General features: G+C 61.2%; 1 protein-coding gene across 2 annotated transcripts in view; it reads left to right on the top strand.

Annotated features, from left to right (window-relative positions):
* The first annotated feature begins 170 nt into the window (after positions 1-170).
* CELSR2 (cadherin EGF LAG seven-pass G-type receptor 2) overlaps positions 171-14,587 on the top strand; it is a 30,867-nt gene continuing 16,450 nt past the window's right edge. For both annotated transcript variants that reach the window (XM_015650741.3, XM_015650740.3), the window contains exons 1-12: positions 171-3,932; positions 6,013-6,660; positions 7,122-7,344; positions 7,970-8,085; positions 8,470-8,558; positions 9,195-9,352; positions 9,792-9,955; positions 10,900-11,025; positions 11,487-11,653; positions 12,281-12,466; positions 12,576-12,689; positions 14,120-14,294. In XM_015650741.3, the coding sequence (XP_015506227.1) occupies positions 197-3,932; positions 6,013-6,660; positions 7,122-7,344; positions 7,970-8,085; positions 8,470-8,558; positions 9,195-9,352; positions 9,792-9,955; positions 10,900-11,025; positions 11,487-11,653; positions 12,281-12,466; positions 12,576-12,689; positions 14,120-14,294 (5,902 nt within the window). In that variant the 5' untranslated portion in view covers positions 171-196. The remainder of the gene's footprint in view (positions 3,933-6,012; positions 6,661-7,121; positions 7,345-7,969; positions 8,086-8,469; positions 8,559-9,194; positions 9,353-9,791; positions 9,956-10,899; positions 11,026-11,486; positions 11,654-12,280; positions 12,467-12,575; positions 12,690-14,119; positions 14,295-14,587) is intronic.

Genomic DNA, 14,587 nt, shown 5'->3' with positions numbered 1-14,587 from the left:
TGCCGCTGCCGGTGCGGTTGCCGGCGGCTCCCGGGGGCGGCGGAGACGGCTCCTTTAAGCGCGGCCGGGCCGGTGAATTGGCGGCTCCGCCCCGGCGGGCGCGCGCGGGCGAGGGCGGGGCACAGGCGGCGGCGCGGGTCGGTGCGGGCGCCAGCGCCGGCACCGGGGGCACCGGGGGCACCGGGGGGCAGCGGCCATGGGCCTTCCGCCCACCCGGCGGGCCTCACTCCCGCTGCTGCCGCTGCTGCTGCTGCTGCCGCTGCCCGCACCGGGACCCGCCACCGCCACCGCCACCGGCATCGGCAGCGGCATCGGCATCGGCACCGGCACCCGTCCGTCCAGCACGCTCCCGGCGCCACTCCAGGTCCGCGGCGGCACCGGGGACAGCGGCGGCTCCGGCGGCACCGGGGACAGTGGCGGCGCGCGGCCCACGCCGAGCACCGGGGACAGCGGCGACAGCGCTGGGCCCGCACCGGCCGCAGGCAGCAGCGTTGGGACTTCACCAGGCACCGGCTCTTCCAGTGGTGACAGCGGCGACGGCGGTAGGGGGTCCCCAGGTATCGGCGGCCCCACTGGAGGCACCGTGAATGCTGGAGACACCTGGAAACCTGCAGGCACTAGGAACGCTGGAGGCACTGCAGGCATTAGAAACAGCAGGGGCGCTGGAGGCACCCAGGATAGTGGAGGCACCAGGGTTACTGGAGGAACTGGAGACACTGGGAGCACCCATGTCCTCAGGAGCACCAGGAGCACCGGGAATACTGGACACACCGGGGATACCGACATCCCCGTAGACACCAGGAGCACTGGGAATGAGCTGAGAACTGGGAGTGTTTGGGGTGCTGGGAGCACTTCAGTCCCCAGGAGCAGTAGGAATTCTGAACTCCCTGGGGAGACTGTGAGAGTCTCCAGAGATCCTGGAAGCACTAGGAAAGTCCCCAGCGATACTGGGAGCACCAGAGATACTGAACATAATGGGGAGACTGGGAAAACCCCCAGCAACAACAGGAACACTGTGGACATTGGACATGCTGGGAACACCAACATCCCCAGAGAGACCAGCGGCACTGGGAATGTGATGGACACTGGGGATGTTGGGGAGTCCCAGATCACAGTGGCTCCCATACCTCACCACCGCCTCCACCGCAGCCCCAACACAGCACCACAGTTCCAGCCCTCCAGCTACCAGGCCACAGTGGAGGAGAATCGGTCAGCAGGCACGCTGGTGACACAGGTGACAGCACAAGACCCTGATGAGGGGGAGGCAGGCCGGCTGCACTACACCATGGCTGCACTCTTTGACAGCCGCTCTGATGCCCTCTTCACTGTGGACCCTGTCACTGGTGCTATCAGCACTGCTGCACCGCTGGACCGTGAGAGCAAGAGCACTCACGTGTTCCGTGTGACAGCTGTCGACCATGGGACACCCCGGCGCAGTGCCATGGCCACACTGACAGTGACAGTGAGTGACACCAATGACCATGACCCGGCCTTTGAGCAGCCAGAATACCAGGAGAGTGTGCGAGAGAATCTGGAGGTGGGCTATGAGGTACTGACAGTGCGAGCCACTGATGGCGACACTGGTCCCAATGCCAACATCCTCTATCGCCTCCTCAATGCTGGAGGTGTCAACGAGGTCTTTGAGATCGATTCCCGCTCAGGTGTCATCCGCACCCGTGGCTCTGTGGACCGGGAAGTAGTGGATGCCTTTGAGCTGTTGGTGGAGGCCACAGACCAGGGCCAGGATCCAGGTCCCCGGAGTGCCACGGCCACCGTCCGCATCGCTGTGGAGGACGACAATGACAATGCACCACAGTTCAGTGAGCGGCGTTACATTGCACAGGTCCCCGAGGACGTGGGGCCCAATGCAGCAGTTCTGCAGGTGATGGCCACTGACCGTGACAAAGGCAGCAATGCGTTGGTGCACTACAGCATTGTCAGCGGCAACACCCGTGGGCACTTCTACATTGATGCGCAGACAGGCATGCTGGATGTCGTTACCCCCCTGGACTACGAGGTCACCAAAGAGTTCACGCTGCGGATCCGGGCGCAGGACGGTGGCCGCCCACCTCTCTCCAACATCAGTGGTTTGGTTACCATCCAGGTGTTGGATGTCAATGACAATGCACCCATCTTTGTCAGCACGCCCTTCCAGGCCACTGTGCTGGAGAATGTCCCTGTGGGCTACTCTGTCATCCATGTACAAGCCATTGATGCTGATTCAGGTGACAACGGCCGGTTAGTTTACACCCTGCTGGAGACTGGAATTGGCTTCCCCTTCACCATCAACAACAGCACCGGCTGGATTGTGGTGGCCTCTGAGCTGGACCGGGAGGTGGTTGACTTCTACAGTTTCAGGGTGGAGGCGCAAGACCAGGGCACCCCCCCAATGGCCTCCACGGCCAGTGTCAGTGTCACCATCCTGGATGTCAATGACAACAGCCCTGAGTTCACCCAGCGGGAGTACAGCGCTCGCCTGAATGAGGATGCAGCAGTGGGCACTAGTGTTCTGACTGTCTCTGCTGTTGACCGTGATGCTAACAGCATCATCACATACCAGATCTCCAGCGGCAACACCCGCAACCGGTTCTCTATCACCAGCCAGAGCGGTGGTGGGCTCATCTCCCTTGCCCTGCCCCTGGACTACAAGCTGGAGCGGCAGTACCTGCTCACCATTGCTGCCTCTGATGGCACTCGCCAGGACACTGCCCAGGTGGTTGTCAATGTCACCGATGCCAACACCCACCGCCCTGTCTTCCAGAGCTCCCACTACACCATCAGCATCAATGAGGACCGACCAGTGGGCACAACAGTGGTGGTCATCAGTGCCACAGACGAGGACACAGGGGAGAATGCCCGCATCACCTACCTGATGGAGGACAGCATCCCCCAGTTCAGCATTGCTGCTGAGACTGGTGCTGTCACCACCCAGATGGAGCTGGACTATGAGGACCAGGTGTCCTACACCTTGGCCATCACGGCACGGGACAATGGTATTCCACAGAAATCTGACACAACTTACCTGGAGATCCTGGTGAGTGATGTCAATGACAATGCACCCCAGTTCCTCCGTCATTCCTACCAGGGATCCATCTATGAAGATGTCCCCACCTTCACCAGCGTCCTCCAGGTCTCTGCAACTGACCGTGACTCCGGGCTCAACGGCAGGGTCTTCTACACCTTCCAAGGGGGTGATGATGGTGATGGCGACTTCATCATTGAATCCACCTCGGGCATTGTCCGCACCTTGCGCCGTTTGGACCGGGAGAATGTGCCGCTGTATTCCCTGCGGGCATTCGCGGTGGATAAGGGGATCCCAGCCAGGCGGACGCCAGTGGAGATCCAGGTGACAGTGTTGGATGTTAATGACAACCCGCCTGTGTTCGAGCGGGATGAGTTTGACATCTTTGTGGAGGAGAACAGCCCCATTGGGCTGGTGGTGGCCCGGATCACTGCCACTGACCCTGACGAGGGCACCAATGCCCAGATCATGTACCAGATTGTGGAGGGCAACATCCCAGAGGTCTTTCAGCTAGATATCTTCTCTGGAGAGCTCACCGCCCTGGCTGACCTGGACTATGAGACCAAGGCCGAATACATCATGGTGGTCCAGGCAACCTCAGCACCACTGGTTAGTCGGGCCACCATCCACGTGCTCCTGCGTGACACCAATGACAACAGCCCCCAGCTCAAGAACTTTGAGATCCTCTTCAACAACTACATCACCAGCCGCTCCAGCAGCTTCCCTGGGGGCGTCATCGGCCGCATCCCTGCCCATGACCCTGATGTCTCTGACCACCTCACTTATGCGTTTGAGCAGGGCAATGAGCTCAACCTCGTGCTGCTGGACCCGCACAGCGGGGATCTGCGCCTCAGCCCAGCCCTGGATAGCAACCGCCCACTTGAAGCCGTCATGAGGGTGTCTGTCTCTGGTAAGACTCCCACCCGTAGAAGGGCTCCCCCCTGCAGGGGGAGGTGAGTGAGGTTTGTGGGTACATTGACCTCTATTTCTGCATGGAAGTGAGGTGTTATGGGGTCTCACTACCCTATTTTGGCTACCTCCACCCTCCAGGTCAGAAGGAATGATGTGTTGTGGGGTCCCACCACCCCACTGAGGTGTTTTGGAGTTCCACCACTCCATCCTGGTTGCCTCCACCCTCCAGATCCAGGGGAGGGGAGATAATGGGATGCTGTGCCCCCCTCACACCCCCGACATCTAATCTGGAGGTCATTGGGGTCCCTAGCAACCCCTTTGCTTTCCCCACCCTCCTGGGCTGTCCAGAGGTGGTCCTGGCACTTCTCTGTGTGTCACCGGGCAGAGTGGGGCAGACACCACTGCAGGTGTTGGGGGAGCAGAGGCTGGTGTGGGGCAGTGGGGTGCTGGTACCCTTGGGGGCTTGTTATGGGGGTCTGATGGGTAAATCTGGGAAGGCTCAGGGTGCAGTGTAGTACTGGGGCAGTCCTAGCACCACAGTGTTTGTGTTTCCAGGAGACTCAACTTGAATTAATTCGGGGCAGGAGACACAGGGCCTGGTGTGTGTATTTGAGAGGGCACCCTGACCTCTACTGAGAGGTCCCAAAACCCAGTTTGTGGGGAGGTCGCAAGATAAGGGGGGTTGTACCATCAGTTGTCAGCACCATTTGGGTGGTGGGGTGTCCAGGAGGTGCTTCTGGAGGATGGGGGTCACCCATCAACATCTCCTTGGTCACTCCCAGGTTGGGGGAAACTGGGTCACAGGCCATGCCCGATGTCCATTGTCCCCAGCCTCATGGCCTCCATTGCACTCCAGCTTCCCCTTGCCAGAGTCCCTGCTCTGGCCACACAGTGTAGGGGGCTCGGGGCACAAAGGGTGGGGGCAGGGAGTTCCCCGTGCCCCTCCTTCCCCCACAAGTGCAGGGACAGGCGGGAGGGAAACAAAAGGTCCAGCCATAGCTGGGCCCTTGTGGCCGCAGCCATGGCAACCTTCTCCCCCCTGCTGGCTACTGGCCACCAGTCACTGACCATGGGCCACTGGACAGCCCTGACCTCTGCTGCTCCCCCTCAGTACCCCCTTCTGCCTGCTTGCCCCCCCCGCCCCCGTCCCTGTGCTCCCTTCATCCATCTGCCTGCTCCTCATCTTTCCTGCATCCTGCTATCCTTGGCCAGGGGGAGGACAAAGAGGAGGAGGAGGACAAGGGTGGGTGCCCCAGTGCTTAGCAGAAATTTTGCTCCCCCAGCCCCACAACCAACACCAACCCCATAACCAGCACCAGCCTCATAACTAGCCCCAAACTCTTAACCGACACCATCCCCATACCAGCCCCAGCCCCAGAAACCAGCCAGTAACCAACCCCATAACCAGTGCTGGCTCCATAACCAGCCTCAGCCTCATAGACAGAACCAGCCCCATAACCAGCCCCAACCCCATAACTAACCACCAACCCCATTCAGATGCCATAGTGTCCAAGAAGGATGGGCACCCATGACACACACTGTCCCCATTCCCTGGTCGCCAGGCATAATGGGCATCCACAACCAGCACCATCCCAATAACCAGTGCTGTCTCCATTCAGTACTTGCCAGATGGGACAGGAGCCTTGTAACCAGTTCCAGCCCCACTGCTAACAGCATCCCCATTCCACTGTCCCTACCCTGTGATGGCCTGGTGGGATGGGCAACCCCATAACCAGCAGCAACCCTGTAACCATCACTGTCTCCATTCCCTGGTGGCTGAGCAGGAAAGGTCCCCCATAACATGCACTGTCCCCACCTGACTGTCCCCATTCCATTCTGGTCAAGCGGGATGGGCACCTCATAGCCGGTATTGTCCCCATTCCACAGTGGCTACATGGCCAGTGCTGTCCCCATTCTATGGTGGCCAAACAGGTCAAGCCCCAAAGCACCGTCCCCATCCAACAGCAGCTGATTCGGTTGGTTGCCCCGTATCCAACACTATTCCCATCCCACCATCCTTTTCCAGAGTTGTCCACTTCTGTCACTGAGCCCCTCCTTTGTCCTCCCTTTGTCCCCAGATGGCGTTCACAGCGCAACAGCGCAGTGCATACTGCGCGTGACGGTGATCACAGATGAGATGCTCAGCAACAGCATCACCCTGCGTTTGGCCGACATGTCCCAGGAGCGCTTCTTGTCCCCCCTGCTCAGTCGCTTCCTGGAGGGGGTGGCCTCCGTCCTGGCCACTCCCCGCCACCGCGTCGTCCTCTTCAACATCCAGACGGACACAGACGTGGGGCCGGCGCGGATCCTCAATGTCAGCCTCTCGGCACTGCTGCCAGCGGCGGTGCCGGGCGCGTCGCGATTCTTCTCGTCGGAGGAGCTGCAGGAGCGGCTGTACCTTAACCGGTCGCTCCTGGCGGCCACCACGGCCCAGCGCGTCCTGCCCTTTGATGACAATGTGTGTCTGCGTGAGCCTTGCGAGAACTACATGCGCTGTGTCTCCGTTCTGCAGTTCGACAGCTCTGCGCCCTTCCTCGCCTCCGACACCATCCTTTTTCGCCCCATCCACCCCGTGACGGGCCTGCGCTGCCGCTGCCCGCCTGGCTTCACCGGTGACTACTGCGAGACCGAGATTGACCTCTGCTACTCCAGCCCCTGTGGCAGCAACGGGCGGTGCCGGAGCCGTGAGGGTGGATACACCTGCGAGTGCCATGAAGACTTCACTGGTTAGAGCCACTGGCCAGCCCCTCCTCATAGTGTCCATTCTCACCTTTCCTCATCCAACTCCTCTTCAGCCCTCCCTCCCTCCCTCCCTCCCTCTGCAGTTAGACTGGTGGCACTGGGACAATGGGGCCCTACCCCCACCCTGGGACTCCAGCCCCCACGGGACCCCCTAGTGGGGGGTGCCAGCCAGGGAGGGGAGGGGATGTGAGAGGAGGGGGTGTCTCTGGGTTTCCATGGCAATGGGAGGTGGTTGCCATGGTGATAGAGCTGGGGATAAAGATGCTGGGGGGGGGAAGGGGAGGGGATCCCCACCCCCCGTTTTGAGGATGCTGGTGCCATTGGGGTATCATACAGGGGAGCCCTGCAAGCTGAGCGCATGGAGGGGCCACTCTGGGTTTGATGGGGAGGTGTGGGAGGAAATGGGACTCCTCATCCCAGTTTTGGGGTTCTGGATGTCACACAGGGGAGCACTGTGAGCTGAGTGCCCGGGTGGGCCGCTGCACGCCAGGAGTCTGCCGGAATGGAGGCACCTGCCTGAACCTGCTGGTGGGGGGATTCCGGTGCCAGTGTCCCCCTGGGCACTATGAGAAACCCTTCTGCACCATGAGCACCCGCAGCTTTCCCCCACGCTCCTTCCTCACCTTTCGTGGGCTCCGCCAGCGCTTCCACTTTACCCTTGGCCTCACGTGAGCCTGAGGAATCTGGGGAGGTGGCGGGTGATGTGTGCTCCTGTGGGTGTCACTTGGGGTGTGGGGTAGGTAATGATGGTTGCTGTGTTGGCATGAGATGAGGTGATGGAGTGTGAGGTAATGGGTGTCTTGTGGGCACTGGGAGGGTGGGTGGGTGCCCCCATTGGCATCATTTGGGGTGTGGAGTGGTGGGTGTCTCAAGGGCATCAGATGTGGTGGGAATGTCCCATTGGCATCATCTGGGATGGGTAGTTATTGGTGCCCCATTGGCATCATATGGGCTGTGGGGTGATTGGGTGTGGGGTGATAGGTACCCTGAGGGCACAGGGTGGGAGCAAAGGGTGTGGATGACCCCTTGGCATGGGGGGCAGCAAGGTGGGGGGCACCTTGTGGGGGCAGGGGCTGATGGATATCAGCTTCTCACAGTGGGTACAAGGTCGGGGGGCAGGGAGTGAGGGGTGTGCCTCAGGGGCACGTCAGGGTCAGGGGGTCACAAGCACCCGCAGCTTTCCCCCGTGCTCCTTCCTCACCTTTCGTGGGCTCTGCCAGTGCTGGAGAGTGCCAGGGAGGCACGGTGGGACTGGGGGGGTATTTGGGCACCCCTGGCACTTGTGTCCCCCAGGTTTGCCACACAGGAGCGGGACGGGCTCCTGCTGTATAACGGGCGCTTCAACGAGCGGCATGACTTTGTAGCATTGGAGATTGTGGATGAGCAGCTGCAGCTCACCTTCTCAGCAGGTATGCACTGCCCCTGCCATGCCCTGGCACCACACCCTTGCACCCTTGTGGGCACTGTATTCTTCACTGCATCCCTCATTTGATCCCAGAGATCCCATCCTGGCACTACTTGGCACTCCATCCTGGGCATCGTATTCCCAGCATTGCATCTCCCTTTGCATTCCTCATTGCATTCCTCACTGCATCCCTGGCCTGCCATTCTTGCCGCTGCCTGACACTGCATCCTCGGTATCCCATCCCTGATACTGCATCCCTGTCACTGCATCCTGGACATCCCATTGCTAGCACTGCATCCCTTGCATCCCCCAACACTGCATCCCTGGCACTGCGTCCTGGGCATCCCATCCCTGGCACTGCCCCCACTCCCTGATGCTGTGCCTACAGGTGAGACCACCACCACAGTGTCACCCTTCGTGCCAGGAGGTGTCAGCGATGGGCAGTGGCACCGGGTGCAGCTGCACTACTACAACAAGGTGGGGGAATGAGGGGCATGGGGGGGCACAGTGTGTGGGGAGTGTTTGGGGCAGACAGAGGAAGGGAAGATGGATGTGAAGGGTGGGGAAATAGAGAGATGGAGGGGATCAGGTAGGGGGTTTGGGGCACCTAAAGGACCTCTAAGGGATGTGCCCACCCATGGGGGTCCCAAGGGATGGGAGATGGGAGATGGAGGAGGAAGGAGTGGAGGGGAAGTGGGTGTTGGATGGATGAGGAGAGAGGAGATTTGAGGGACTCCGAGGGATCCTCAAGAGCTGTCCCTGTCCATGAGGACCCCAAGGGACCCTCACCCACTTCCTCACCCATTGGCCCCCCAAGGAACCCCACCTCCCTTCCTCACCTGTGGGGACCCCCAAAGAATTGGGATGGGGGGATGGAGGAAAAGGAGGTCAAAAGGATGGGGGCTTAGGGGGGATGAAGGGGACCGCTGAGGGGTTTAAGGGGGGCTGAAGGAATGTAGGGGAATGTTGGAGGGTGTAAAGGGTGGGGGGATAGTGGGCTGGAGGGACACGGGAGCCTGGTGAGAGTTGAGGGGGCGGGGGGAGGATGAGGAGTGGGACAAAGGCTGCAGAATGGGGGTCCTGGGCTCCCCCGCCTGATGTGGGGTCCCCCAGCCGGTTGTGGGGCGCTCGGGGGTCCCGCAGGGCCCCTCAGAGCAGAAGGTGGCTGTGGTGACTGTGGACGACTGTGACACAGCCATGGCCCTGCGCTTCGGGCTCCACCTTGGCAACTACTCCTGCGCTGCCCAGGGCACCCAGACTGGCAGCAAGAAGTGAGGAGGGCCGGGGGATCCCATGGGTGGGCGTCCCTTGGGGTACCCATAGAGGGTCCCTTGGAGGTGAATGGTCCCTATGGGTGATTCACCTTTGGAATCCTCACTGGTGAGAAGTCCCTTGGGGGTCGTGGAGCGCCGTGTTTGGGGGTTCACTGGAGGTCCCCATGGGTTGGGGGTGTTCTCTTGGGGTCCCCATGCGCTGGGGGGGTGGGGAGTCCTTTGGGAGTCTGTTGAGTTCTCCGTGGGGGAACACCCCTTGGGTAGTCCCTCAGGTCCCCAGAGGTTTTGTGGTGAGTGGATGTTGTTTGGGGTTCCCTTGTGACTCTTATGGGATGGGGGGTGGCTGGGTGTCCCTTGGGGCTCCCTCGGGGTCCCCATGGGTTGTGGGATCCCTCGAGGGTCTCTTGAGTCCCCAAGGTGATGGTGGGCTCTTCAGGTCACTGGACCTGACGGGGCCACTGCTGCTGGGGGGGGTCCCAACGCTGCCCGAGAGTTTCCCGATCCGCAGCCGGCACTTCGTGGGGTGCATGCGACACCTCCACATTGACCAGCGCCCTGTGGACATGGCAGCCTTCATTGCTAACAACGGCACCCTGCCCGGTGGGCTCCAGGGCCGGGACAGTGGGCAGGGGCTGGGGGGGCTGTGCTCCTTCGAGCAGAAGGAGATGGGGTGTGGGGTTAAGGGGTACCTGAGCAGTGGGGCTATGTCCCCTGAATAATGGCAGGGGGTTCCAGGGCTGGAGGGATGGATGTGAGTCCAGGGGGCATGGGGGATGCTGTGCCCCCTGAGTGTGGGATGGGAAGTTAGGGAGTGCAGGTGTGGGTTCAGGGGTACCAGAGCTATGGGTACCAGAGCTGTGCCCCCTGGGTGTGGGGAGAGGGTGCCAGGGTAATGGGGCTGGATGGGGGGTCCAGGGTACACAGGACAGAGCTGTGCCCCTCCCTGAGTGTGGAGACGGGGTGTGAGGGACATTGGGCTGGAGAGAGGTCCAGGGAACAGGCTGGGGGTGGGGGTTCTGTGCCCCAAGGTGTGGGATGGGAAGTCAGGGGGTGCAGGTTTGAGTTCAGGGTTGCCAGGGCCATGGGGCTGTGCCCCTAGGGTGTGAGGTATAGAGTAGGGGTTGCTGGGGCTTGGAGGCTGGCTGGAGGCCCCAGTCTGGGCAGTGCTTGGGAGTCTCTATGTCCCATGGATGTGGGGAGGGGGTGCCAGGCTCATGGGGCTGGATGTGGGTCCAGGGACATGGTGGTAGGGCATTCTGTGTCCCCTGGTTGTGGGGTGGGGGCTGAGGGGCTGCCAGGGCCATCAAGCTGGAGTGGGTGGCACAGACAAGGCTGTGTTCTCTGGGAGTGAGGAGATGCTGAGACTTGGGGGCTGGATGGGGCTGTATCCCCTTTGGGGTGGGGTTGGGATGTGGTGTAGGGGGGTCAGGAGGTACTTGGACCGTGGGGTTGAATAAGGGTTCAAGGATGTGGGGGTGTCTGTGCCCCATGGGGCCAGGGGTCCACGGTCATGTGTGGCATGTGACCCCTGTGCCCCCTCCCAGGTTGTCCCCCCAAGAAGACCCTCTGTGACACCAACACATGCCACAACGGTGGCACCTGTGTGCACGAGTGGGGGGGGTTCAGCTGCCGCTGCCCGCTGGGCTTTGGGGGAAAAACCTGCCAGGAGGGTACTGAGGGCCTGGGGGGACAGCGTGGTGGGACTGTGTGGGGTCCATAGGCTTGTTGTGGGTGTGTGGGGGGACATAGGGAGGGTCTCTGGGTGGGTGTGAGGGCTGTGGGAAGGGGGTGAAGGGCATCCCCACATGTGTCTGAGGGTCCGTGGAGTTGTTGTGGGTTCCTGAGGGGGTATGGGGGATCTGTGGGTGGATGCAGGAGATCTGTGGGAGGGTGTGTTGGCATCTGTGGGATGTGCAAGGGGTCACCAGGTGGGTGCTGGGGATCCAAGAGTGCATATATGAGAGGCTGCGTGGGGTTGTGGGGGGTCCTGGGTGGGGTGCTGGGAGTCCATGGGCAGGCGTGGGTGGTCTGTCAGGGGGGCGTGTGTCCGCTTCCCGACGTGGGGGGCCCTGGGGTGGGCTTGGGGGAGGTGTGTGGGCGTTGCCCCCTGTCCCATGTGCATGCCCCGCAGAGATGGCGAGCCCGCAGCGCTTCGTGGGCAGCAGCTGCGTGGCCTGGAACGGACTGGCGCTGCCTCTCTCCCTGCCCTGGCCGGTCCGAATCATGTTCCGCACCCGCCACCCGCGTGGGGTTCTGCTGCGGGCGGGGGCTGGAGGTCGCCTAACCCTCATCCTGCAGGTGAGCACCGGGAAATCGAATAGGGGACTTTTCCTGAGGAAAGTGCCGGGGAGGAGGGGTGGTTGCCCCGGGTGAGTTACTGATGTGGGTAGGGGTCGTTGCCACAGGAGGTATTGTTTTTGATGTCATTGCCATAGGGGACATTGCCCTGGGAGGGTAGTGACTTGAGCAGGGGTATAGAGGGCTTGGCACTGGGGCAGTGCCAGGGGTTATTGCTCTGAGGGTGGGGGGATTTTGGCATTACTGGCATTGGGGAGTTGTTGGCACAGGGTTTATTACCCTGAGGGAGCCATTGCTGTGGGGGGGTCATTGGAATAAGAGGTATTGCCTGGTATATTTGGCCACGGGGAGGTGGTGGCGTGGGGGGTTGGAATAGGGGAGTTACTCTGAGAGAAGTGCCGGGGGGGTACTGCCCTGGAGGGGGTCTTTTGGCATCGGAGGTATTGCAATGGGGGGCGTGTATTGCTGGGGTGGGGGCAACACTGCAAGGGGGTGCCACCCCTTGAGGGGGCATTACCCAGGGGGGTGTGTTACTGTCCCAGAGTGGAACAATTCTGTATTTCCCGGTGGGAAGTGCCTGGTGCCCGCCAGATTTTTGGGATTCTTGACATGTCTACCCCCTCACAGCTGAGCGAGGGGCAGGTGGTGGCTGGTGCCTGGCAAGGGGGGGCACGTTTGGCTACCCTGCGTCTGCCCCAGGCCAAAGTCAATGATGGTGCCTGGCACCACGTGGAGCTGGAACTGCGGGGGGGCTCTGGCCGCAACCCCCCCACCACCCTCCTCCTCCTCACCCTCGACTATGGCCGCCACCAGGTATGGGGAGAGTGAGGCACAGGGGAGCATCCACTCTGATGATCCCCAGGTGCCACCATGGCACCCCCTGTGGCACCTCAAGGCACCCACAGGAATCTGTGCCCCCCAGGCAGTGGGCAATGTCCCTGGAGAGCTGCAGGGACTGCGGCTGCGCACGCTGAGCCTCGGGGGGCTGCTGGGGGACAGTGGCGCTGTGGCAGAGGGGTTCCAGGGGTGCCTGCAGGTATGGAAGTGTGGGCACAGAGGGTGTGGGGAACATAGGGTGGCAGGTGTAGGGGTGGGGGGTTGGCTTGGGGATGTGGAAGAGGGGGTAAAGGCGTGGTCACAAATGTGAGGGTGACACAGGGACATGGACACAGGGACCTGGCATAGGGCTTGGGGAAGTGGTCACAGATAGTTTGGGATGTGGCAGAGGGTGAGAACAGGGCACAATGAAGCAGGGCCTTGCCTTGGGGATGGGGATGTGGGCATGATGAAGAGGGGCACAGGGACACGGGTACAGTGCCTGGGGACCTGGCCCAGGGCTTGGGGATGTGGCATGGGTTGGGGACAGGGAACAATGAAGCCAGGCACAGGGCTTGTGGACATGCTTATGATGAAGGCACGCATAGGGACACTGGGACATGTGCACAGGGGTTGGGGACATGGGCACAATGGGAGGGAGCACAGGCACACAGGCACAGTGCTTGGGGACATGGCATAGGGAGTTGAGATGTGGCCATGATGAAGGACAGCACAAGGACATTGGGACATGGGCACAGGGATGGGGGCATGGGGTTTGGGAATGTGACACAGAGACTTGGGAACATGGGCAGGATGGAGAAGGGCACAGGGATGTGGTTACAGGGAGTTGGCACAGGACAAGGAGACATGGGCTGTGTGGGCAGGGGGACAATGAGGATGCACTGGGTACTCATGGGCATAGTGACATGGGGCACAGGGACATCACCCTAGGGCCTGGGCAGGATGGGGACATAGCCATGGGGATATGGGTGTGACTGAGGAGGTCATGGGTAGTACAAAGAGTGCTGAAGCAGCAAGAGGTGATGCGACTGGGGATGGGGGCTGGCGTGACATGGTGGGTCCTGGTGTGGGGTTCGGGGAGTCGCGTGTTGTGGGGACAGATTGAACAGGATGACACAAAAGGTCCTGGGTGGTAGTGAGGGGCATTGAGGCTGGGCATGGCACTGGGGAAGGAGGGGTCATGGTGGCTGGGGCATCACTGAGGTCACTGACAGGTGACCCTGTGCAGGGAAGTTGGGGTGGGGTCGGAGGGTGTGCCAGGTTAATGAGGGATCGCTGCCTCAGAGTGTCACCAAGTGGTGCTGAGTTTGGTGCTGAGCTATGGTGACAGGTGACAGGGGGAAACTGAGGAGGGGGTGACACTGTAGGGTGGTCCAGGTTGTCCTGGGGTGTCCTGTGTTGTGGCAGGGACACTGAGGTAGGGATGACAGTTGGGCAGGGGGTTTTAGGGTGGCATGGTGACAGGTGTGGAGGTGAGGTCACACTGATGGCGACACCGTGCAGGGAGTTCTCATGGAGTCTTCAGGGAGTGATGAGGGAAGCGGAGGCATGGAGTGGAGTGTGTTGGGGGGTCCAAGGTGGCTTGGGAGGGAATTTAATGAGAGCATTGATGGGTTGATGACCCTGCAGGGCCTGCGTGTTGGGGACCATGTGGTGACTGCGGGCACCTTGAGCCTGGCACAGGCAGTGCTGGTGAACGTGGAGGGGGGCTGTGCCCTGCCTGATCCCTGTGACTCAGGGCCCTGCCCCCCCAACAGCTACTGCAGCGATGATTGGGACAGTTTCTCATGTCGCTGCCACCCTGGTGAGCACGGACTCCCCAGACCCCTGACACCCTCACAACACACCCCAGACACCCCCCAACATTGGGCCCTGAAAACCCCTGTAACACACCCCTCTGCCACTCCACTGAATGGGGACACTGTCAGGCCCCTGATATCCCCCAATAGCCCCCCAACACTCCCTGACATCTTCCCAACACTGCCCAACACCCTCAGGATGCTGGCACCCCTGTGACACACCTGTGACACCCCTCATTTCTGTGCCTTTGAGTGGAGACCCCCTGACAACCCCTGACATCCCCTGACACCCTGTGGG

The sequence above is a fragment of the Parus major genome, chromosome 26, assembly GCF_001522545.3.
Source record: "Parus major isolate Abel chromosome 26, Parus_major1.1, whole genome shotgun sequence".
NCBI classification, from domain to species: Eukaryota; Metazoa; Chordata; class Aves; order Passeriformes; family Paridae; genus Parus; species Parus major.
This window is presented reverse-complemented; position numbering and strand designations above follow the sequence as displayed.